General features: G+C 41.6%; 1 protein-coding gene across 4 annotated transcripts in view; it reads left to right on the top strand.

The window, feature by feature from the left end:
- The first annotated feature begins 22984 nt into the window (after positions 1–22984).
- Positions 22985–24318, top strand: part of MARK1 (microtubule affinity regulating kinase 1) — a 159077-nt gene continuing 157743 nt past the window's right edge. For 3 of the 4 annotated variants that reach the window (XM_051820590.2, XM_051820589.2, XM_051820591.2), the window contains exon 1: positions 23122–23373. In XM_051820590.2, the coding sequence (XP_051676550.1) occupies positions 23323–23373 (51 nt within the window). In that variant the 5' untranslated portion in view covers positions 23122–23322. Of the gene's footprint in view, positions 23374–24318 lie in introns of all 4 variants that reach the window. The other variant, XM_008268408.3, reaches the window with a different exon arrangement.

A 24318-nucleotide genomic window follows, 5' to 3' on the forward strand; every position in this document is an offset into this window, starting at 1 on the left:
CTCAAGGAGGGCGTTCAGTTGTGACTGATGGAGTGGTCACTGGAGGCTTCTTGGAAGAAGTGAAGCTTCAGCTAATTTTGAAGGAAGAATTGGCATCATCTGTAGGAAGATAGCTGTCTATCTGGGAGACAGAAAACCTGAGGCCTATATACAGCAAATCACTTGTGTGACCTTGGACTAAAATCTGTTTTCCCATTAAAAAATGTGTGTGGGTGTGTGTGGCAAGAAAACTATGCAGGAGCACAGTGAGAAGCAAGGCCATACCCCTTTCTCAAATCTCTCTGTCCTTGGATCCCTCCAGCCAGTGAGAAGACTCAGGGAGGACCCGCTCGCTGTGGTGCTTGTCAACAGCAGCGGCTCCTGGGAATCTGGTGATATTTTTTTCTGTTTGAAGTGGCAAGTGAGAACAATTGCTCTGTGAATTCCTCTACCTTGAATACCATCAGGGTTTGAAACTTGGGGCTTTTTCTGGTTGCCCTGGGCTCTGCACAGCTGTCACTTTTTACACTCTGGAAAAATGTTATGAGCTTCAGCCAGTAGCTTCCTACAGAAAAGAGCAGGGTTCTTCCCTTAGATGTAAGGGCTCTATATTGTTATGGTTTGTATTAATTTTTTTTTAATTTACTTATTTATTTGAGAGGTAGAGTTACAGAGGTAGAGACAGATCTTCCATCTGCTGGTTCACTCCCCAAATGGCCACAACAGCTGGAGCTGAGCTGATCTGAAGCCAGGAGCCAGCAGCTTCTTCTGGGTCTCCCCTGTGGGTGCAGGGACCCAAAGACTTGGGCCATCTTCCACTGCTTTCCCAGGCCATAGCACCGAGTTGGATTGGAAGTGGAACAGCCGGGACATGGACCGGTGCCCATATGGGATGCCAGCACTGCAGGCAGAGGCTTAGCCTACTACAATGACAGTGCCAGTCTCTAGTTCATTAATTATATCCAGGACATAGTAAGTGTCTTTTCAGTGCCATGCACTAGGCTGGAGACTACTAGACAAAGAAAACATGCTCACAATCCTTAAGGCATGTGTAATTCTGCAGGAGAGCCTATAAGAAAATCAGTGATTACAGGACAATGTCATAAATATTACAACAAAGATATGCACCTGATGAACATGGATCAGAGACTGCTGTGTGCAAGAGGTCAGAGAGGGGTTCTTGGAGAAGGCATTCTTTGAGCAGAGATTTTGAAGGAGAAAGCAGTATTAGCTGAGTGAATCTGTACATAAAGGTGTTAGGATTGGGTGGGCCAATTTGACCATGTGCTTTCTTCAAATGCTTTAAATACAGTTCTAACTACTTAGTACTTAAAGATGAATCCCGGAGGAGGAGGTGTCTATTTTTCTCTCAGCTTTAAAGTTCAATGCTAATGAAACTTGGTTTCCTCAGGCAGTGAGATTTTAGGATAATCATACAGTTGGAGGAGATACTAAAGATCATGTATTCACAGTTCTCTCCAGTGCCCAAATTTCCCATGCACCATTCTTGAGAAAGAACTTTTCAGATATCCTTGGATATTTTAGTGATGGTAAAGTAAAAGCACAGGGAAAGTCAGGTATGCATGAACTTTCTCTCTCTACCCAGGATCCCACTCAGTGTTAAGAGTGAAAGGTGTGGGGCCGGCGCTGCGGCTCACTAGGCTAATCCTCCGCCTTGCAGCACCGGCACACCAGGTTCTAGTCCCGATCGGGGCGCCGGATTCTGTCCCGGTTGCCCCTCTTCCAGGCCAGCTCTCTGCTGTGGCCAGGGAGTGCAGTGGAGGATGGCCCAAGTGCTTGGGCCCTGCACCCCATGGGAGACCAAGAGAAGCGCCTGGCTCCTGCCATTGGATCAGCGCGGTGCGCCGGCCGCAGCGCGCCAGTCGCGGCGGCCATTGGAGGGTGAACCAACGGCAAAAAGGAAGACCTTTCTCTCCATCTCTCTCTCTCACTGTCCACTCTGCCTGTCAAAAAATAAAAAAATAAAAAATAAAAAGAATGAAAGGTGTGGGCCCTGGAACCAGATGCTGTGGCATCGAATCCTGACACTGCAACTTTCTAGGTCCTGACCCTAGGAAAATGACCTGACTTCTGTTATCCTCTGTCTCATCATCTCTAAAATAGAGAATGATAGGATGGCTATCTCATGGAATAATCTCTGTACCTGGTACAGAGTAAATGTTCAATAAATTATACTCTGTCTGTGTATCAACTCTCCATCCCACTTTCATAAATCTCACAACTCATTTCCGTCCTAAATAGGCAGTTGGATTATCTATAGTTCTTCTGCTGACACACAAATTCGCATTTATTCCCACTGAAATCATCATGAAGTCTCAGGAAAAATATTGCATGTTTTATCATAATTGATACTGTCAGAACTAAGAACCTCTTAGGAAATAAAATATAAAACTTAAACATTAAAGCTTTGAGGAAATTGTAGAGTAGATGCACACTGGGACAATACCCTGCCTTTTTTTTTTTTCTCCAATTTCTGTCTCTTCAAGGACTAGATGACCCGGGACACACATACTATTGATAGTCCAAGTTATGGGTGGCAGTGAGATGCATGGGTGGGCTGTGGATAGGGGAAACATAGCAATGTTTTCTCACTCCCTAGTGTCACATAAAAGCATGCTGGCATTCTAATTGGCCTTTGTCATACCTGATTTTTCTTTTCACTACTCCCAAAATAGACAAGATCATGCTTTCACATTTATTTATACTATACTAGTACTTGATTTACACTTTCCAGGACCTGAAAGAGATGCAAAAGTCTTTATGGAATAACTTAATAGCAGCACAAGCAAGCACAAGTCTCATTTTAATGCCTATTGTGTTAGTTTATTAGTCATAACATGGTCACAGGGGAAAGGGAAATAATAAACTGAGTTAGAATAGCCAGAAAAGATTTCAGGAAAGAATTGAGTGTATAAAGGTAGGATGGAGCATCTGGAAAATTGACTTTCAAGTTGACAGAGATTAAAATGTAGACCTCCAAACTGAGTGTTTCGGTTGCTAGGCTGCACTGTTCCTTACTAAGGAGGATTAAAATATTTATCCCAGATTTTTCTATATTGAGGGATTTGAGATAGACTGTATGTTTGATCTCTTATGACTGTGGTGAATGACTTTAATGCAGATTTGGAGCTAAGGAGGAAAGTGAGAGGTGAGCAGGACTGTAAGAGTGAGCTCAGTATGGAGACTATAGCAAGAAAGCTACAGAAGGATGTTTGGTTGCCCTGGAGTGCAGTGTTTGCAAGGCGGGCGAATTGCTGATATTTGCAAATTTTTTTTTGGAAGCTGCATCCTCCTTCAGGATAGAAAGAAAGGAGTACCTGGGTATATGAGTTCTACAGAGATCTGTCACCATCCTTTGCCCACGTACTATCAGAGACTATGTAAAGCTGGGTTGATGCAGTGAAAGGTGAGGAGAAATTTAATCATGTAGAAGGGAAAGATAACATCTTCTAAGATCTACACCAGACAGAAATGATGAGTAATAGTCCAGAAAAAAAAGGGAAGATAAAATATAGAAAAGTGCATGACAAAATGAGAAACAGAAGGAGAAGGGATGAGGATGAGAGGGTGGGCTGGGCAAGAGATGGTAGAGACAGAATGAGTGGATTCTTTTTTTTTTTTTTTTTTTTTTTTGGTTTGCTGGCCTTTGTGGTTTCTGTGCAAATTGATTTAAAGTCCTTGGGCTGCGGTTGATTGCAAGGTGTGTTTATTGAATAATTCCCTTAGCATTTCTTTGTGTTTGGAATATTTCATTTAATACGAAAGTTATTTCTACAAAATATTAGCTCAAGGAGCTAATTCTACAGATGAGTCAAACCTTACCTCACCACTAATAAAGTTAAATGGATATTAATACATTTTCCAATATTTGTTTCAGATATTTTTTCTTTTTAAAGAAAATGTTCATTTTACAGGGTGTCTTGATCTCTCCTCTGAGCTGCAGATTCAGCTGCAAATTAGATACCTCCATCTGGATGTCCCATAGGCACCTCACACTCATTGTGTTAACAGCTGAACTGTTACCTTCCCTTCAATCTGCTTCTTGTCCTGTAGTCCCTTTATTACAAAGGGAAGCCATCATCGGTTCTAGTGGTCCATAAAGTTGTTTCATGTTTTTTACCTACTCATGAGTACACAGGATGGTGCATCTATCATCCTTCCCTCTGTCTTGCCAAGTGGGTCTTTGTAACTGAGGAAACTACTTTGGTAACCAGCAGATAATGGGGTATGGGCACAGATATATGAAAGAGACATGTATTGTTCTCCAAAGTGTTTGTTTCCACACACATTTTGAGGTATACCCTGCTCTTGTTTCAGCCAGCAAATCCCTAAAGCAATGATCTTAACAACTTCCTTTTGTAATTTAGGGCCATATATTTCTAGGGAAAAAGAAAAGATCAGCAATACAAACACGATCAGGTTCCATTATCTTCAAGTCTGCACAAAAGACTTAAATTCAAGGCTCTACCATTTGCGAAGGAGAACTGAACTGATTTGAAGATGAAGAGTTGTTTCTAAGGTGTGTTCATTGTCTGTCTGTATTGCGTTTTCCCATTTTATTCCATGCCCAGAATACTTTGCTTTCTTCAGATGCCGTTTTATTTAGATACTGTTCTTGACTCTTCACTCTTGCTCTTGGCCCAACAGAGTTATGAATCATTCTGTTATGTTCCCATAGAGAATACTTCCAACTTTTCCCATCAGAATGTCTATGAATGTCTGCTTCTTTAATTTCCTAAATTCCCCTCCCCTGTTGGAAAGCAAACTCCAGGACATCAGGGCCATGTGTGTCTGACTTGTCACTGATTTCCCTAGGCACAGCAGAAGCTCTTAGATTTAGCAGGCAGTAGTGGATATTTGTGGATTGAATTAAGTCTTTTCAGCAATTCCTTGATTCCTTTCTCTTTTTCCTTTTCCACCTTGATGCCTCTACAGTTGTCCAGCTTCCTATAACCTCATATGGATTACCCAGACCCTCTACCCTTCTGCAATTCCATAGTTCTCAACTTCCCAAATCATTTTATGCACCAGTGACACATACATAAGCCAAAATTCGTCCTATGGCTTCCTTGAAATTTGTACAATTGCTCCTTGATTTGTGGTAAGGTTATATCCCAATAAACCCATCACAATTTGAAAATATTGTAAGTTGAGGACACATTTTGATACATCTGATATACCATACATCATAGCATACTGTAGAGTGTTGGTGGCTGTCTCTCATGACCACGTGCTGACTGGGAGCTGGGGCCCAGAACCACGAGAGAAGATAATATCATGTGTCATTATCCAGGGAGAAGATCAAATTTTTTTTTTTTTTTGACAGGCAGAGTGGACAGTGAGAGAGAGAGACAGAGAGAAAGGTCTTCCTTTGCCGTTGGTTCACTCTCCAATGGCTGCCGCGGCCAGCGCGCTGCAGCCGGCGCACCGCGCTGGAGAAGATCAAATTTCAAAATCTGAAGTACAGTTTCTACTATACGTGTATCACTATTATGCTATCACTAAGTCAAAAAGTCATAAGCTGGACTTTTTGTGAATTGGGGACGTCTATAATTGCTTTCAGACCTCATTCAATGTCCTTTCATTATTCCAAGATGAATGTTCCAGGCTTACGTAAGTACACAAACTCTGGTACCTGTTATTCCCAAATATAAACTCTTATTCTTTTTTTAAAAGATTTATTTATTTATTTGAAAGTCAGAGTTATAAAGTTACACAGAAAGAAGGAGAGGCAGAGAGAGAGGTCTTTCATCCACTGGTTCACTCCCCAGTTGGCCACAACTGCCGGAGCTGTGCCGATCCCAAGCCAGGAGCCAGGAGCTTCTTCCAGGTCTCCCATGTGGGTGCAGTCCTTGGGCCATCTTCCACTGCTTTCCCAGGCCATAGCAGAGAGCTGGATCAGGAGTGGAGCAGCTAGGTCTCGAACTGGTGCCCACATGGGATGCCGGCACTTCAGGCGGCAGCTTTACCTGCTACGCCATACCTCCAGCCCCATAAACTCTTACCCTTAGAAGTGCTGTTTCTCTATAATCTCACACACATGCTAAAATCAGTCTTACCTCATTTTTAATTTTTTCCCCCACCTGTCTTCCCCTAGCTCCCTATTATCTGTTCGAATGCTTTTCATCTTTCAAAACGCAGTCCCATCTTGTTGAAGCCTTTTTTTCATTTATTCACACTAACCACCTCTGAAATTTATAGCCAGTTATACAACATGAATACTCTGATTTGTTTCTAATTTCACTGGCAATATTCTCCACTCAATTTTAAGATGCCTGGAGTCAAGTATTATGCTTGCAATAGTGTATCAGAACCCATTCCAGCATATGCAATGAATTGATAAACTATCCTTTAAAAAAAAAGATTTATTTATTTATTTATTTGAAAAGCAGAGTTACACAGAGAGAGAAGGAAAAGCAGAGAGGGGGTGGGGGTCTTCCATTCACTGGTTCACTCCCCAGTTGGCCAAAACGGCCTGAGCTGTGCCCATCCAAAGCTAGGAGCCAGGTGCTTCTTCCCAGTCTCCCACATGAGTGCAGAGGCCCAAGCACTTGGGCCATCTTCTACTGCTTTCCCAGGCCATAGCAGAGAGCTGGATTAGGAGTGGAGCAGCCAGGTCTCGAACTGGTGCCCATATGGGATATCAGCACTGCAGGCGGCAGCTCTACCCACTACGCCACAGTGCCAGCCCCGATAAACTATTCTTATGCCTAAGAAATAGTCCCAAGTATTAAGGCATCAGAAAAGTCACAAAACAATGATTTAATTTACTTAAATTGATGCACTTATGGTACCAGATGTTGGGGGAATTTGACACTGCAGTCTCCAGGTGACTGGAGCAACACTTGGCAACTTAAACATTCAACAAGCAAAAAGTGGAAATTCCAATTGATACTGAAACATGCCAAGGGCCTGCAGCAAGTTCCTCCCATTCCCTATCACCAAGCAAAAGAAAGGTCGAGTTGTTGAGAGGGCATATATAAACGGATGACTCACAGCTCCTGCCCTCTGAGCACTTGAATCCAGTAGGGCACTAGAGAAGCATACAAATAATTACAATACTGATAGAGGGACTGTAGGGATGAACTAGAAAAAGTTCCAAGGTCTTAGTCTGGGATATTACAACAAGACAATATCAGGAAGAGAAGTCATTGTGAGGGACAAAGATGCAAAATTTGGTTTTGAGCCTATTTGAAGTTAAAGTAGAAATGTACTTCATTTCACTGAAGGTAGATAAAAAAATAAGTGGCCTTGGTGGGAAAGTAATTTGGAGGTTTGGGGACATAGAGGTAACCATTGAAGTATGTAGATAAGTTGCCCAGGGATTGTGAAGGAAGATTTCCTATTTGTTGTTTTTCATTTCTGAAGTAATGTTAATAATACTTGATTTCTACTTCATGTGGTGTTCTGAGAATTATTCTTACATCTTGAAAGTGCTTGTGCTGATTGACAAAATGAGTGGGCTTTCAGCAGACTGCTGAGAGGTTCCTGGGAGGCTTTAATGCAGGGGTGGGGGCAAGAAGTTGCTTTTGCCCCATATTTAAGTGGTGGCTTGTCCAACCGTAACCTGCAGAGGAGGGCATAGGTGGAAGCAGCATATCTTAGACATTCAGCTCAGTAGTGGCGCTTGCACAATGGTTCATCTTCTTTCAAACAAATTGTAAGACAAAGCATCCCTGATCCTAATTAAGAAAGCTCAGATCAGCTCAGATTAACATCTTTACAGGAAGTTTAAATCCAGCCAATAGTGCTTTGGCCTAGGTATGAGTGACTGCTCTTGTTTAAAATGTTTCTACATAGACTGCCTCATATTTATACTCATATACGCAGTAACTAGATAAAACTGCCCCTTTCATGAGCACTTTCTGTGTGTTAAATATTAAATTAGAAATTTTCCACTCAGAGGGTTTCATGGGTGTACACCTGCACAGTTGAACATGACACTAAGGCTCAGAAAGGCCTTGATTGATGTCACCATCTTGAAATGATAAATAAATTTTTTTAACAAGAGCCCTAACACTTTCATTTTTCATGGGACCTTGTATGTCATGTAAATAGCCATGTAAAATGGGTTACTTCCTGCAATGTTTATCGCTATTCTTTGTGACAGGACATTCAATGCAATTTCATAGATAAGGAAAATAGGGCTCATAGAGTAATTTACCAAGATCCTAACTGCATTGGAGTTGGTCTTTCAATTCCAGTCTGTGTAACTCCCAAACCTATGGTCTCAATAGGTACTTCCAGGTGAGTATTTATGCCAGGGTGTTCATAGCCTACTATATTAGAATCACACAAGGAGTTTATATACATGCAGATTTTTAATAAGCAGATTCTGTGAGTAGAACCTAGGGATCTGAATTCTAACCCACTGCTCGGAGAACCAAAACTCTAAATCTACGGCTTTCAACACTTTTTGGCCCCAAACCAAGTTAAGAAACAGACTTTTCATTAAGACCCAGTACACACATGAAATAATATTTACCTTCTCTATACAAGATACTAGTGATCATTTCATTCTATTCTAACTCATTTTCAAAAGGCCTACAATGATTCATGATATGGATTACAAATGTAATTTGAAAAATAGTTTCCAGGGAGCAGGAAATATTAAATAAGGTTTGAATCTAGCATTATGGAAAACTTGAGAGCACAGAAAAAGAGCTAGTCTTCTATTTCGAATTGCTTTAATTAGAGGTTTTAAGCTTTCTTTTAAAAAAAAAATGCAGCTCTTTAAAAAATCTGACTAAAAATAGGACCTCATTTTATAGAAAAATTCATAGATATACATAGTTTCTTCCTACTTTCCAGGGAGAAGGATGTTTCAGGATATTCTTGTTTCTCAGATACCATATAAATAATTATATTTTAATAATAGCTGCATGCAGAAGTCAAGAGTAGGCCATCTCATTACATCGTGACTGTATCATTGAAAGAAAGACCTTAAGTTTTAGGAAATTATCTCCCTTTAGGCTTTAAATTATAAGGATAGATACTCATTGACTACTCTTCTTTATTTTCTATTTATCTTATATGACAAGAATGCAATCATTAGAGAAAAATGTTACCAAAGGATTTCTAAGAATGGGTGCCTGCTTGAAGTTTTTTTTGAGGAGGCAGATGCCATTAATGGAAGTGGCAGAGGACATGATAATGAAAGCCTTCAATACTTCCTGACGGGGGGCCTCACAGTCTGTGGAGCAGGAATTGGGACATTGAGGACCCAACTTTGAACTTAGATGTGCTCGACTCTGACTAAGTAACAAGACTGTAAGTCTCGGGAATCTCCCCTAGATAGTTCCGGAGTGGTATGCAACTTTAGAGTGGTTTGGGCAAGCTTAGAATATTAAGCCTTCTTTATAGGGAGCCTGAGCCTATTCCCAAGAGTTAGGGAACTGCTCAGCTTCATCTCTTGACTTCAAATGGAGAAGAAAAAATGAGAAGATGCTCTATAAGCATCTCCAAATCTCCCATCATTATCCATGCACGACCCTACAGACTCCTATATGCATAGGCAAGTGATCAATGCTAACATTTTTGATAGAACATTTGACACAATGGTTAAGATACCACTTGGGATGCTCACATTCCATGCCATGGTGCCTGGGTTTGACTTCCAGTTCCATTCACAATTCTAGTGTCCTGCTAGTGGAGGCAACAGGTGATAGCTCAGGACTGGGTCCCTACCACACATGTGGGAGACCTAGATTGACTTCCCAGTTCCTAGCTTCAGCCTGGCCCATCCCTGGCTGTTGTGGGCAACTGGGGAATGAACCAGCAGATGGAAGCATTTGCGCTCTCTCTCTGTCTCTGCCTTTCCAATAAAATGAAAAGGAAAAATAATTTTTTAGCAAGAACATTTCTGGGGAAGGCATAGGAGTAAATGATGGAAAGAGACTTTAGGGAGAGAATTTTAGAGCAGCACTACTAAAAATACGGTTAGTTTACATATAAATGCCAAAGCCTGAATCACCAATTTTTGTTCAGTGATGAGCTGGGTACAAGTTGACTGTATTTAAAACCCTATGGGGCCGGCACCATGGCTCACGTGGTTAATCTGCTGCTGGTGGTGCCAGCATCCCATATGAGCGCCAGGTTCTAGTTCCGGTTGCTCCTCTTCAGTCCAGCTCTCTGCTGTGGCCCAGGGAGGGTAGTGGAGGATGGCCCAAGTACTTGGACCCCTGCACCCGCATGGGAGACTAGGAGGAAGCTCCTGGCTCCTGGCTTTGGATTGGCGCAGAGCCAGCTGTAGCGGCCATTTTGGGAGTGAACCAACGGAAAGAAGACCTCTCTCTCTCTCTCTCTCTCTCTCACTGTCTATAACTCTACCTGTCAAATAAAAAAAACCCTATGGAATTTAACAGAGTAATATTTTATCTGTTGGATCTAATAATAAATGCATTTTATTTTGTATGTTTATATTCAAACATTTTATGTGAATTTATTCTTCCTGTGTTTTATAAAAACATTAGTTTTTGACAAATTTGAAATTTGGAGATAGAAAACTTGGCTTCTCAGCATGTACAATTTGATAAGCATTGTTCTAGAGCAATCTAATTACTTCAGAAGTCTAGGAAAGTCCTTCAAACACCAGAACCACGAATTTCTCCCTTTGAATTGCACCACATATAAATTAATGCAATTTTTCAGTAGCATCTTGGTTACCATCTAAGAGATCTAAAGTGAATGGCCAATTCTCTATCCTGGTGATTTTTCTTATTATATCATATAACTTTTTTTTTTAATTTTAGTCATACATAGGAGGGAGCAAGTACTTTCAAGCCTATATTTACACTTCACTGGGGCTTTGGACACATTTTATAAGCAACTGGCTGTGAAGTTAGGATGGCTATCTCTATTCAATAAACTGAGGCACAGGAGAGGAACATAATCAACTGGAGGCTAGGAACCAGACCCAGAGTTCCTATCATTCCATCATCTGGAAAGGGTTAACACCCAGACACCACTTCCTCCCCAGAGGAGATGCCAGGGGAGTGGGATTGTGTTGGTTTATTATCTAAAGCTCTTAGTATTACAAATAAATGGCTTATAAAAATAACATACAGCAAAGCAAAGCAAACATATTTCTTTAGCATTAAAGTATCTTACTAAAACAAGTTTCAACATGTTGAACTGCAAAATATTTTTTAAGCATAAATAGTTGTGGTTTTTTGTTGGGAAAGAATGTCAGAAAATGCACAACAATGCATTTCAACTATAAATAAAGATTATATTCTGAAGGAAATAGAAAACTTGTGTGTTTTTTTATATATTAAAAAAAACCTAGTTTCTATAGACCCAAAGGAATGAGTGCTGCTAGAATTCAGAGCAGGCCAAAGACAAGGAGGATTGAACAGCCGCATTGGGAGAAAACTATTAAGGCATTAAAAACAGCAAGTGCTGTTTCCCAGTGTTATTTGAAAGCCATCTCAGTAGCCACTAATGCTTCCACAGCCAGTAGTAAGGCTCTACTGGGGAAGGATGATGTACAAAACAAAAGCACATATACTTGAGTTCTTAAATATATTTCCACACAAATGATTCTTCTGGACTGCTTAAAACTTGGTTCAAGTCAGACAAAGCTGCTTGTCATCTCCTGTCCACAGCGTGCTCATTCTTGCTTCCATGCCTTTGCCCTCTCCAGAGAATGCCTGATTCACTTTACTCACATTTATCCTTTTTGTCTTTTCAGACAGCTTAAAGCTCTGCTCCCCCAGAAAGTATTTTTTAAGTAATCCTATAGAACTGGCTCAGCTATTTCTTCAGACTTAATCAATGCATTTTATATTATATTTCCATGCAGTTATTTTACCATATAAGTGCTTTTGGCATGCTCTCTCTCTCTCTCTCTCTCTCTCTCTCTCACACACACACACACACACACACACACAGCAGCAGCAGCAGCAGCAGCAGCAGGAATCCAAGTACTTGGGCAATCATCTGCTGCCTTCCCAGGCACATTAGCAGGAAGCTGGATTAGAAGCGCAGTAGCAAGGACTCCAACTGGCACTTGAATTGATGGCTTAACTGGCTGCACCACAGCTCCCATTCCTTACCTATCATTCTTAAGTGTGAACTGACTGAATATACTCACAGTCACTTCTCACATGATAGTTAAGACTTCCTCCCAGGCAAAGTGGATAGGAGTTGGGTCTAACCAGATTGTGAGCTCTTTGAGAGCAGGGATGATTCCCTCTGGTGGCATAGGGTTAGGTGGAGTCAGGCAGATTCTGTAATTGTGTGTGTGACTTTAGGTAACTCCCAAAGGATTGTTGTGAAGATTCATCTAGATGGTAATTGTGAACTGCAGGCCACTCCTTCTATTTTTGTGTGTGATTCTAGTATAAGGCTTAGTATGTGAGTTGTTAATTCCAGGTTGCTTGTTGTTTTTGCTGCTGTTAAGCTTACTTAATAGAAATGATTTGCACTGATTCTTCTACAATAGTTAGATGGTCATTAAAACTGACGCTGGCATTTAGGACACACCTTGTCTTTCACTAACTATCCTCCTTGGGCAGGTGGTTAAGGTCAGTGAAGTTTGCATGGACTGAAGTCATAGCCTTCTTGTTCATGCTTCTTTTTTTTTTTTTAAGATTTTTATTATTTTATTTGAGAGGTAAAGTTACAGATAGTGAGAGGGAGAGACAGAGAGAAAGGTCTTCCTTCCCTTGGTTCACTCTCCAAATGGCCACAATGGCCAGAACTGCACTGATCCGAAGCCAGGAGCCAGGCGCTTCTTCCCAGTCTCCTCCGTGGGTGCAGGGGCCCAAGGACTCGGGCCATCTTCTACTGCTCTCCCAGGCCATAGCAGAGAGCTGGATTGGAAGTGGAGCAACCGGGACTAGAACCAGCGCTCATATGGGATGCCGGCGCCGCAGGCGGAGGATTAACCTACTTTGCCACAGTGCCAGCCCATTCATGTTTCTAAAGCATAGCTAGTAATGATAATAACAATAACAGCAAAAACAATAACACATTACTGAAAGTTTATTATGGGGCCAGGAACTGTGTTGTGTATTTTATGTGCATTAATTCACTTAGCCCTCTGAATAGCTCTTCCAGCAGGACTGGGTACAAAAATTGTGGGCCCCGGTCAGAAATCCTTGTTCAAACATTATTCCGAATTTCAGAGTGATGACAGCAGAGCATTAAGCCACGCTTGGGGCCCACATGGATGTAGAGCACTGTGTGGCTTCTATGTTGATGAAGCCAGCTCTGCCTACAGGAATGGTCTAATTATTTCCATTTGGGTCAGCTTATTTCTTTTTGACTAATCAACAAGTACTGAATCGTTCCTAAATCTTTTGAGAGTTGGCCATTATTTCCTCAGGCATTTTCTTAAACTATTATGTACTTAACTGTGAAGCAAATATAGGTGGGATTTCAGACTTAGTATATTTATTGCATGGTAGCCTTGTTGTTCCTTTTTTAAAAATCTAGTTTTTGAAGAGAAAGAGGGAGAGGGAGAGGGAGAGAGGAAGGGAGGGAGAGAGGGAGAAAGAGAGAGAGAGAGAGAGAGAGAGAGAGAGAGAGAGAGAGAGATTGCACTTCCATCTGCTGCTTCACTTTCCAAATGCCTGTAATAGCTGGGGTTAGGGCAGACTGAAGCCAGAAGGCAAGAACTCCATCTGGGTCTCCCACCTGGGTGGCAGAAACCCAAGTACTTGGGCCATCATTGGTTACCTTCCCCAGAACATTAGCAGGAAACTGGATTGGAAGCAGAGTAGCAAGGACTAGAACTGGCACTTGGATTATAGTTTAACCAGCTGTACCACAGCTCCCGCCCCTGACTTGTCATTCTTAATTGTGCATTGACTGAATTAACTTACAGTCATTTCTTGCATAATAGTTGATTAAGCAATTTGACTTCCTCCTAGCAAGAGAAAAGACCGCAAGTCTTGAACAATATAATTTGTCCATAAGCCCGCTTCAGTTCATCAACTAGGAAAACTTTCTCCCTAGTTCTGTGTATAGATCTCTTCTCCTCTTACCTGCCTCCACCCGTAACACGTAACCTCCAGGCTATAAGTTACATCTTTTCATTATTTTTGTCCTAATTCTAGTTTGCTATTGGCATTAATTCTAATCTGATTTCATCCATATAAAAACATCAAACAAGCTACAAGGTGCAGTTTGGCCTGGATCCTGTTCCTAGGGCCAGACTAGATTTTATTTCACATTTATAGCAGAATAAGTTCACAATAATTATTAGTATTATGCCCTCAACACTCTCGGTTGCACTTATGTTCTCATATTTTAAAGGCTGACAATATCCTTAGGAAGAGTAAAAAGGGAGACAGATGTAGAAATGAGCAATTATTATGCAGGTGCCTGTGTATACATGTGAGCAACCCAGGAATGAATGAAAAAGGCCTGCGTTTGGGACCAAAGGACCTGGATAACCAGAAAAATTTGTTGTGAAATGTATGCTACTAGGAAAATAATTTCTCCTTTGGGCCTTGATTTCTTCTTTGGAGAAAGGACTAAGAATATTTGTCTGTTCACAAGATTTTTAATGTGGATGATTAGAGATTATGAAACTAGTCTTTAGAAAACCCACATAAACTCTTTTTTATTATTATTTTTATTTTGTTAACATTAACTCTTAATGAAGATGAGGATGTTGTGTTTGATGCTCCTATATGAGATTCTTTCTTTGCCTCCTGTGCTCTTTGGACACTTAGCAATCAACACTATTTTGTTCTTTAGCTTTCATCTCATTCCCTTAAGATCGCATATTTTGTAACTGCATGAACCATATAACCACATGTAGAAATGCTTATGCAATGATGAGTTCTGATCTTAAACACTTTTCAAGGTTTTGTGCTTGAAAAGAGGCTGTCATCTTACCATGTTTGGAATGCTTCTTTAAAGAACAATCCCATATGATGCTTATAAGAAAATATTATTGCTTTCACTATTACGTGTCTGTTGTTTGATAAAATGAGGGATTATCCGATTCAATCACTCATGTAGTCATCAAAGTTGTTTTTGAATGACTCTTCAATAAAAACAAACTATCACAAGACATAGGTTTTCCACCACTGAGAATACACAAAAGATGGTGCCACAGGTCCAGAAGCACACGAAATAGAGGAGTTATTAAGATATAACAGCCCTTGGCTGGTTTAAATATGTATTTGTACTTCCTTAGAGGCACAACTTTGAAGACTCAGCTCAATTGTTGCTATAACTCTTGGTGTATTTATTTAAAAATTAATTGCAACATATTAGTGTCACATACCCAGCTCCTCTTTCAACAGAACTGAGAGTGCAGTGGGTAGGGCAATAGTATACAATTGATTGTGTTTAGTGTTAAGACTGACATGAGAAAAATAAATAGCAAAAGAATGATTAAAAGTATGACAAAGGAAAAATATTTTTCGCAAGTAAATAAGCCTGGATTCTAGCCATGGTAATCTGATTGGTTTCCCAGTTATGGCACTGCTTGGGATGTCTGCATATCTGAGTCCCTAGGTTTGAGTCCCAGCTCTGCTGCTGATTCCAGCTTCCTGTTGATGCCACTCCAAGAAGCAGAAAGTGACACTCAAGTAGTTGGGTCCCTGCTGCCCATTTGGGAGACCCAGATTGTGTTCCTGGCTCCTGGTTTTGGCTTGGCCTAGCTCTGGCTATTGTGGGTATTTTGCAAGTACACCAGTGTATGGAAGATCTCTGTCTCTCTATGCCCTTCAAATAAATAAAAAATAAATGAATTTTAAGATACATTTATATTATAAATTTAGAAGCTTGTTTTAGAAGTAGGGAAGGAAAATGTTGGCAAATAGTGGGAAAAGTCCCTCTGAGAGCCTTGGCAACTGAGCTCTTGAGCAATGGATATCAAATGCCCATTGGGTGACTATGGAGAGCTATCCTGGAAAGATTGAAGGGCACTTCCTCTGGATTCTTTATTTATGAGTGGCAATACAATAAGGTCATCTGAAAGAAATCTGGGATCTGAAAACATATGTTCAAATTCAGAGAAATCATTATATCTGGTATTCTTTCATCAAATTAATGGAATAACTGTTATACACGAAACACTAGGGGACACAGTACCTACTGAATACTTATAGTGCCTCCCAGTTAGCCACTGTTTTAAGAGCTATGAAGGGAAAGTGGAATATACTACCAAAATATATTACTAAAGAGAGTAATAAGAGGCAAGGGAAAATGTTCTGGGACTGTTATCTATTAAAATGGCTATCAATATAGATTCCTATTTACTATAGGGTTCTTGCTGAACTGCTGAATGTTAACCTCTCTGGCACTAATGGAAATAGGAAGGAAAAAACTACCAATGACTGAAGACAAAGCAGATCATGGTGATAAAATGTAGGCAGTGTACTGATGTCAGTAAAATACAGCTGGGATAATATCATAACATGCAGATCAAACACAAATCACCTGCTCAGGAAGGATCTTAATTCTGGTTTTACAGTACGCAAGTTACTTGTGGAACCAGTTGAAGCCGTTTATACAAAAGCTTATTGGAGAAAGGCCAACGTATTAAGAGGCAAAGCAATTATCTCGGATTGGAGAAAAGATCTAGATACTGCAATTCATTAGTTTAAAAAATTCAAACCTGGGTAATTGTGTTTGTTAAAGAGAAAAATAGTGAATGCATAGCAAAGTGTTATTTGTATTATAGAATCCTCTGGTTTTGAGCTGTCTAGACACTGAAAGTGCTCATCAAAACATAAACCATGTAGGTGGGGATGATGTCTTTTGTCTGCTGCTCTTTCTGAAGTCCTTAGAATAGAGCCTGGCATTAGCAGGGCACACTATTTTTAAATGACTGCACAAATAAAAAGCAGATTTACACATCATGAAGGATATAAGAGAAGGGAATAAAATAATCAAAATATAAGAGATGTAATATTTAATATAGAAAAACAATTAGAAAGATCAAATAAATTGAGTCTATAGAAGGAAACTACAAAACTAATGTTTTCACATTAACAAAATAGTATAATGATATAAGGGAACAAAACACTCAGTATGTTGTTAATGAAATCAAATATTCAAATTTCATGGTGGTTTAAAAGGATATTGAATTTTATTATGTTCCATTTGTATTCATAAATGCCAAGGTGAAATATAACTGAACTCCTACTTTAGGGTGGCTACCATGAATTTCAAAGGATTGTTTTACTTTCTATGTGATCTTAGAAAAGTATAATAACGTGGCTATAGCCACTCCTAAAAATTTATGAATCTGTACATAACCATTGTCCATTTATTGAATGAAAATGCTATTAATGTTGATTTTCATCTGCATTTTTCCAATGTTACTAAAGATTAGTGCATAACTCACTACCAATAGCCACTCCATGTGTCATCTCCTATCTTGATACTCCAATTTGTACTGCCAAGTAATGATAGGACACCCAGACTGCTGAAAAGCAAGTCCTGGTGACTGCTCTCTGGGCCTGATCAGCCAATTCCATTGATGTGTGGCACTCCATTGTCATGTTATTCTATCTTAAAATGTTCAACCTACTTTTGAAGTGCTTCCTTCTGAGCAAGTACTTGTTGTCATTACTCTTTGTTTTATGCAGATATTCACTTAAAAACTGTTCTATGAATACTAATAATCAGCAATTCCTGTGTATGAATAAAAATGAATGATTATAAAATTAGCAGCATATTTTAAGCTTCTTCTATATAGGAGACAAAACAGAGTGATTTTGATATCTAATCAATAACATTGGGAAGATATTTTGTACACTGTGTGGACTCTTTTAGCTTGTGGTTGTAAACTTCAGTTTCTTTCCTATATACATTTTCAATTCATAGATGATGATTCTTAGAAATTCAAAAGAATGTGGAAATTCAGGAAAATTTTTTATTTAAATAAGACAAGTCAACAAAGGTCATTTTGGAAATTGGCATCTACCAATTGCTAGGCATTGTGGTAATCCCTGGGCAGAAAGTATGAAATCAGACATAGCTCCTTCCTTTATCTTCCTTTATAGTGCATGGTCAGATATTGCACCAGGCAGGTACACAGGGCACACACAGCAACAGTAGAGGATTGTCCAAGGTATGGAGGTGGTGCAGAGAGAGGGATTAACTAATTTTCTGTAGGTGTGTGGAGGAATATAGGTATCAGTGAGGGTTGCAAAGGTTTTTAAAGATCAGCTCTGAGCACATTAGGCAGAAAAGAGGGAAGGACATTCCAAGAAGAGAGAACAGATACCAAAAAGGAGTGGAGGAGTAAGTAAAAGGAGTGTGGTGTGTTTGGCAGATTTGAAACAGTGCAACATTGCTTAACCTACAGCACTTGTGGAGAATGTAAGCAAACATCCCTTAGATGTAAGCTATATTTGAGAATCACAGAATGCATTGGGATGACTCCTGGGCTGACACTTGTACATACATGGTGATGGCTATGAAGTTCAATGTAATTTAAATAATACCAAGGACTTTGCCATCTTTTATGACTTTATACCAGCACACATAACTAAAGAGCAGCAGCTTCATATAGTGTTTGAAATATATCTTTTCTCTTGAGACCCTTGTTTATTTCAGTGATCACACATTTTAAGTGGCAAATGTTGACACACAATAAAAATTTCCTTTGCTAACTATAGAAGTACAGTCAGACTAAGCCTACTTATGAAAATAACTGATTGTTTTTTCCTGATGGATATTAACCATGTTTCTCTTTAGCTAAGACAGCTGTTACCATCCACAACTGTTTATCCTATAGTTTTCTTGGGTGGTTAAATGAAAGGTTATAAATAGCCTTGTAGGACATGTAATGAAGTATGCCCTCAATAAATAATTATTGATGGGCTATTAGGCATTAGATACATTTAGAGCATATAATATTAGAGTTGTACAATTTTATGAGTTTACTATTAACTGTGCAAAATCTGTCACATTTGATAAATTCTTTGCTTACAAATTACTACAATCTGTGAATACTCAATTGTATGAATTACATGTTTTCCACTCAGCTCTCTTAAGAGATTAAAATCCTAAATGATGATAACTATTAGGTGAAGAATATTCTCTTTAAATAGCATAGCTTCCCATGTGGTGTAATAACAACCAATAAGTGTTTATTGAGTACCAATCTACCATAGAATGAATTACTTGGAGCTTCTAATCAAGGTCTTTGATTCTTCAGCAACTTAATCTCTATTTGCAGTTTTGACTTGGTGGAGATAATGCTGTTCAACAGAGGTATAATGAAAGTTACAAATGTATGTTTATATTTTTCAGTGTCCACATCTGAGAAAGGAAAAAATGTTGAAATTAATTTTAATAAAATATTTCATTTAACCTGATCAAAACATCAGCTTTCCAATATGTAATAACTATATTTATTAATGAGATATCTTAGTCTTCTTTTCCTTTACTAAGTCTTAAAATCTGGTGTGCATTTTTTACTTAACAGCACAGCCCAATTCAGATGATAAATTTTCGTCAGAAATACTTGGTGTACATTTAGATTTCAAAAAATTTATAGTTGAAAGGGAAGATTCACATTTTTGTTTTATCAAACATAATTTTAAAAATTTTCAAGCACTGACTCAAATCAATTCTTAAATTTATTTAAAACTAAGTCAAATGAAAAATTCAAACCACATGTCAAATGCTGAACAGACACATGTAGCAAGTACCTTATTGGTATTGAGCAGTATGATTCTAGAGAATTCTATTCCAATGTGCTGATGGTATGCAGTGTTCTTTTATGACATATCAGTAAGTTTAGCACCTTGTAGATGTTTATTTCTCTTCTAATTTGTTCTTAAAACTTCTTCTGAAACTTTCATTACCCTATTACCTTGTTAGAAGCCTCTAATGTGAACATGTCACACTTGCTTAATAACACTAAAGAAAATGACCCAAAGTCTTAAAATACTGTGTTTTGTCATTTCTCTGTTGTCAGCCAGGCACAAGATGAAATATATAATGATACAAGAAAATTTTGTTCATGAGCATTTTCATGATTAAGGACTAGGACCAAACTGTTTTAATTCCATCATTATACTGCCTCGTGCATCTGAAGGGGAGACTTGCTCACATGGGGGTGGGTACTCACTCACTCCATAACTCCTTTAAAAAATACAATAACTTGTTTTTAAACCATGAAAAGTGCATTTTCATTTATTTTAAACTATATCAAGCCTAAAATTGTAGGTGTTAATAAAGGATTATCTGAATGCCATTTTTTAAATAGAGTTGTTTCTAATCTATTTTTGTTAGTCAGAATTATGATTTTGAGTTATCCAATGATTTTCTTTAAATGTAACTTCAGTGCTTATAAAGCTTAAGAAAAAGTTGACTTAAAAAGTATTCTTTACTATTTCCATATGGTAGCACAGTATAGCAAATATACCTAAGAGACTGGCCACATTTTATTTTAAAAATTTGAAAGTTTTTAATGTGTTTTAAAGCAGAAAGAGAAATCTTCAATTTACTGATTCACTTCCCAAATGCCCAAAACAGGCTGTGCTGGGCCAGATTGAAAGCAGGAGCCTGAAACTCAATCCAGATCTCCCATGTGGATGGTAGGGTCCCAAGCACTTGAGCCATCACCTGCTGCCTCCAGGGTGCATCTTAGCAGGAGGTTAGAATTGAGAGCTGAGCTGGGACTAGAACCCAGGCACTCCCATATGGGATGCTGGTGTCCCAAGTAGGGTCTCAGCTGCACCAAACACCCACCCCATGAATTTTAATGTGTACTTCAAAGTCTGTGGAAACCTCCATGCCAGAGTCCTGGGCTCTCCTTCCAGCTGTCTCCAATTAGTCATTATATTTTATGGGGGTTAACCTGTGTGTTTTGTGACTGGTGCAAGACTGAACAGTACCACACAATCCAGTTATCTGCTTCTGTATCTTATTAACCTGGTGCATCTATGACCTTAAATCAATCACTCTAGTAGAACTTTGTAAAACAGAAATATATATATGTGTGTGTATGTTTGTGTGTGTGTGTATATATATATATATGCCTCTCAGGTCACCATGAGGATCAAGATTTAGGATAATCTGAAGGAGGAAAATCTCAGCTAGCAGTGAAGGAATAACTCATGTTTTCGTGGGGCTAAACACCCTTTCACAGATACTTTATTCCCAGGTTAGTACAGGGACTATTGTAACACAAGATCCTCTTGTGTGATTGCAGTGACACTGTCTTAGCAGCCCCTATAGGCAGCAGCTTCTGCCCTGGCAACTTCAGTCCATCTTGGTGATTCAAGATCTTTGCAGAGGAACTATAAAAGCTTGGCATTCTCAGTTGCACCCCACAATTCAGAATGCAGCGTTGCAGTTCCAAAGCCTTAATTCTTTCTGAGGAATGGCGGTGACCACCAAAGGGGTCTTGTGATTTTTATTTGCTTTGTGAACTTGGGAAGTGTTTATAACACAAAACGCTTAAAGAAATAAATACACAGAGTGTTCCAGAAGTGAATTTACACTTAGTGAGAATTTATTTTTCCTCAGAGGATTTTTGTTTGCTATTTTTAGGTCTTTTGGACCCATGTTCTTAGGGTCAAATGTTAACTTTTCAGAAACAACCTTTAATGAGACAGGGTAGGTAAAAAGCATCTGCTGTAGGGGTTCTTATTTAAATGGATGAACTTCAGGAGACACGATGACTTTCCCACCATCATAAGATTTAAAGAAGAAGAAGAAAGAGCTATCCTCTCTATTGCGTCTTTATCTTCCAACCAGGAAAGGATGTGCAAAGGAAATCTTGGAAAGAGCAATAGAGAGACGGTCAGGTTTTTGTCCTAGAGACTGTGCAAAACTAAGCTCTCAAATAAGATAGAAAGAAAAGCAGCATTGCTTTTTAAAGGGCTAACGGGTCCCGGACTATGCGGTATACACTCGCAAAGTCTGCAGAATGTAACGAGTGGCAGGTGTACCGGAGGGTGAAGAAGCCACCTGAGTTAGGAAAGGGCCCAAATCAGAGGCAGCTCTCCATCCTCCCTAAATGAGCTCGCTTAAGTGACACTTCCTTGTGTCCCAGGAAGTGACGATCAGCCAGTGTAGATGTTGTGACTCGCTGGTCTTACCCGCTCCACGGTGCTGCAGGACGCGGGGAGACCTCCCTGGCCGGTCCCATTCCCAAGGAGTCCACGCAGTCGGGGGCCTCAGCCCCTTACACCGAGGCTTCTCCGGTCGCCCCTCCGGGGTTGCTGGCGCTGCTGTGGGGCTATTGTGCCCTTTACACAACTATGAGGGTGACCCTGAACCCTATGGCTCCCTGGAGAAGGAGACTGAAAGGGAGGTTCAGGCCAGGAATTGAGAAAGCTGGGGAACGGGGGTGGAGAAACATTTCAGAATGAAAAAAGTCCTGAGATTGTAGACGGGAGTGTACGGTCTATCGTAGGATCTACTCAATGCTTCCCGATAAAAGCGACAATAAAAGGGGGGGAGGGAGCACTTCTCTGCATCAGCTCCCACGCACCCCAACCCGACAAAAACCAAACAAGAATAAAAATAAAAGCAACACAGGCTCTTAGACGACCATAAACTCCGCGGGTGGGGCGAGAAACAAAAATAAACAAGGACAGGCGGGCAGGAGAGCGCGGGAGGAGGAGGAGGAGGCGGCTCCGCATCCCTAATGAGGGAATGAATGGAGAGGCCCCCTCGGCTGGCGCCCGCCCACCCGGCGGCGGCGGCCAAGTGCCTCTGGGCGCTGCGTTCCTCGCCCGCCGCTCCGCGCGCAGCCGGCTCGGGCCGCTCCTCCAGGCTGAAGCGCGGCGGCGGCGGCGGGGACGGCGGGGACCCAGCCCGGACGCGCGCGCCGGTGGCTCGGGCGCCAGGAGCGGGGGCGCTGCCGCCGCTGGGCCCCGGGCGCGTGGATGCGGCTGGGCCGGGCGGCGCCGCACACCTGAGGCGGGGCGCGGCGCGCGGCGCGGGCGCGGCGCTGTCAGGGCCGCCGAGCCGCGCTGGTCGGGACTAGCCAGGCAGTGATTTGAGGCGCCGGGTTCACCTTCAGCCATGGCCCGGAGAGCCTAGCGGGGTCTGGACACCGCCCCCCGGCTCCCTTTCCCCGCCTCCTATCCCTCGGCGCCGCATCCTGCCGTGCTACTGCTCGCGCCTGGAGCCCTCCCTGGCTCTGGCCCGCGTCGCCCGGCGGCGCCGCCGCGCGGAGCGGCTCCCCCTCCTCTTCCTCCGCGTCCTCTTCCCCCTCTCCCCTGGCGGGGCCGCTTGTTGCACCGCCCCGCGGCCTGCGGGAGCCGCTCGCCCGGGCCGGGCCCCGGCCTTGTGCTCGCCTCTGCACTCCCTCCCTCTCGCCCTCGGGGCCCGCACCCGAGCCCGGCCGGTGAGACCCCGGCCCGACCCCGCCGCCCGCACAAAATGTCGGCCCGGACGCCATTGCCGACGGTGAACGAGCGGGACACGGAGAATGTGAGTAACCGAAGCCTCCCCCGGCAGCGGCGAGGGCAAGACCCTCCTCCCAGCCGCACTTCACCCCCGCTGGGGCTGCTGCACGTCCCCATCCCCCCACCCTAGGCGCGGCCACCCGCGACAGGGTCTCCACCTGGTGCCTGGCGGGACCCTCACCCACTGCTCAGCCCTATTCATTCCAACCCCATTGCGTTGCGTTGCCCTCCACGCTGAGGGTGGGGGCACTGGCGGTGGCGCCCTCTTGCCCAGAGGTGGTCCTCCGGGAGAGGATGGGGTGATGGAGGGCAGGGAGGCAGAAGGCGAAGTCAGAGTGGGCGTCCGGGATTGCTTTCTTTCTACCTCTGCGTTCTGTATCCCCACCCGAGTGGATGTCAGCTTCATGAGAACCCACGAGTGAGCTACCCCTACACCCGTGCCTTTCTGGATCTTTCAGCCTTTTGCATACCCCCCCACCCCCCGCATTGCCCCATGACTTTGCTTTTTGTAACATTGGGTCCACATTTTGGGTCATGGGCACCAAAGAGAGAAGCTCGAGAATGGAAGCAGAGATGTGCGCGTGTGAGTTTGTGCTGTCTGAGACTCTTTGGCAGAGATGAGTAGAAGAATTTTACCGGCAGCTTCTTGTGGACCAGGGGTTACAGCAAAATGTTCAAATGCCGCCTGAAGCCAAGTGCTTTTTTATCCTCTGCCTCTAGTCAGGGGTGATGATTCAGGGCAGGTTTTACTTTAAATATCTCCTTCCTTCTTGGAGGATCACAAGGTGCATTTCTTTGAAGGAAGGATTTTCTGTGATCAAATTGCCCTCAGGAGTTTTTATCAAGATGCAGATGTACCTGGTGTTTAAACTCCGAAAACTAAAAGAACAAGACAAGACCAGTTGTATTTCCGCCTAATGAAACGTACAGTTGTGTATGTGTGTGTGTGCAAGTTCCTTTGTGGGTAAGG

This window comes from Oryctolagus cuniculus, chromosome 13 (genome assembly GCF_964237555.1).
Source record: "Oryctolagus cuniculus chromosome 13, mOryCun1.1, whole genome shotgun sequence".
Taxonomy (NCBI): Eukaryota; Metazoa; Chordata; class Mammalia; order Lagomorpha; family Leporidae; genus Oryctolagus; species Oryctolagus cuniculus.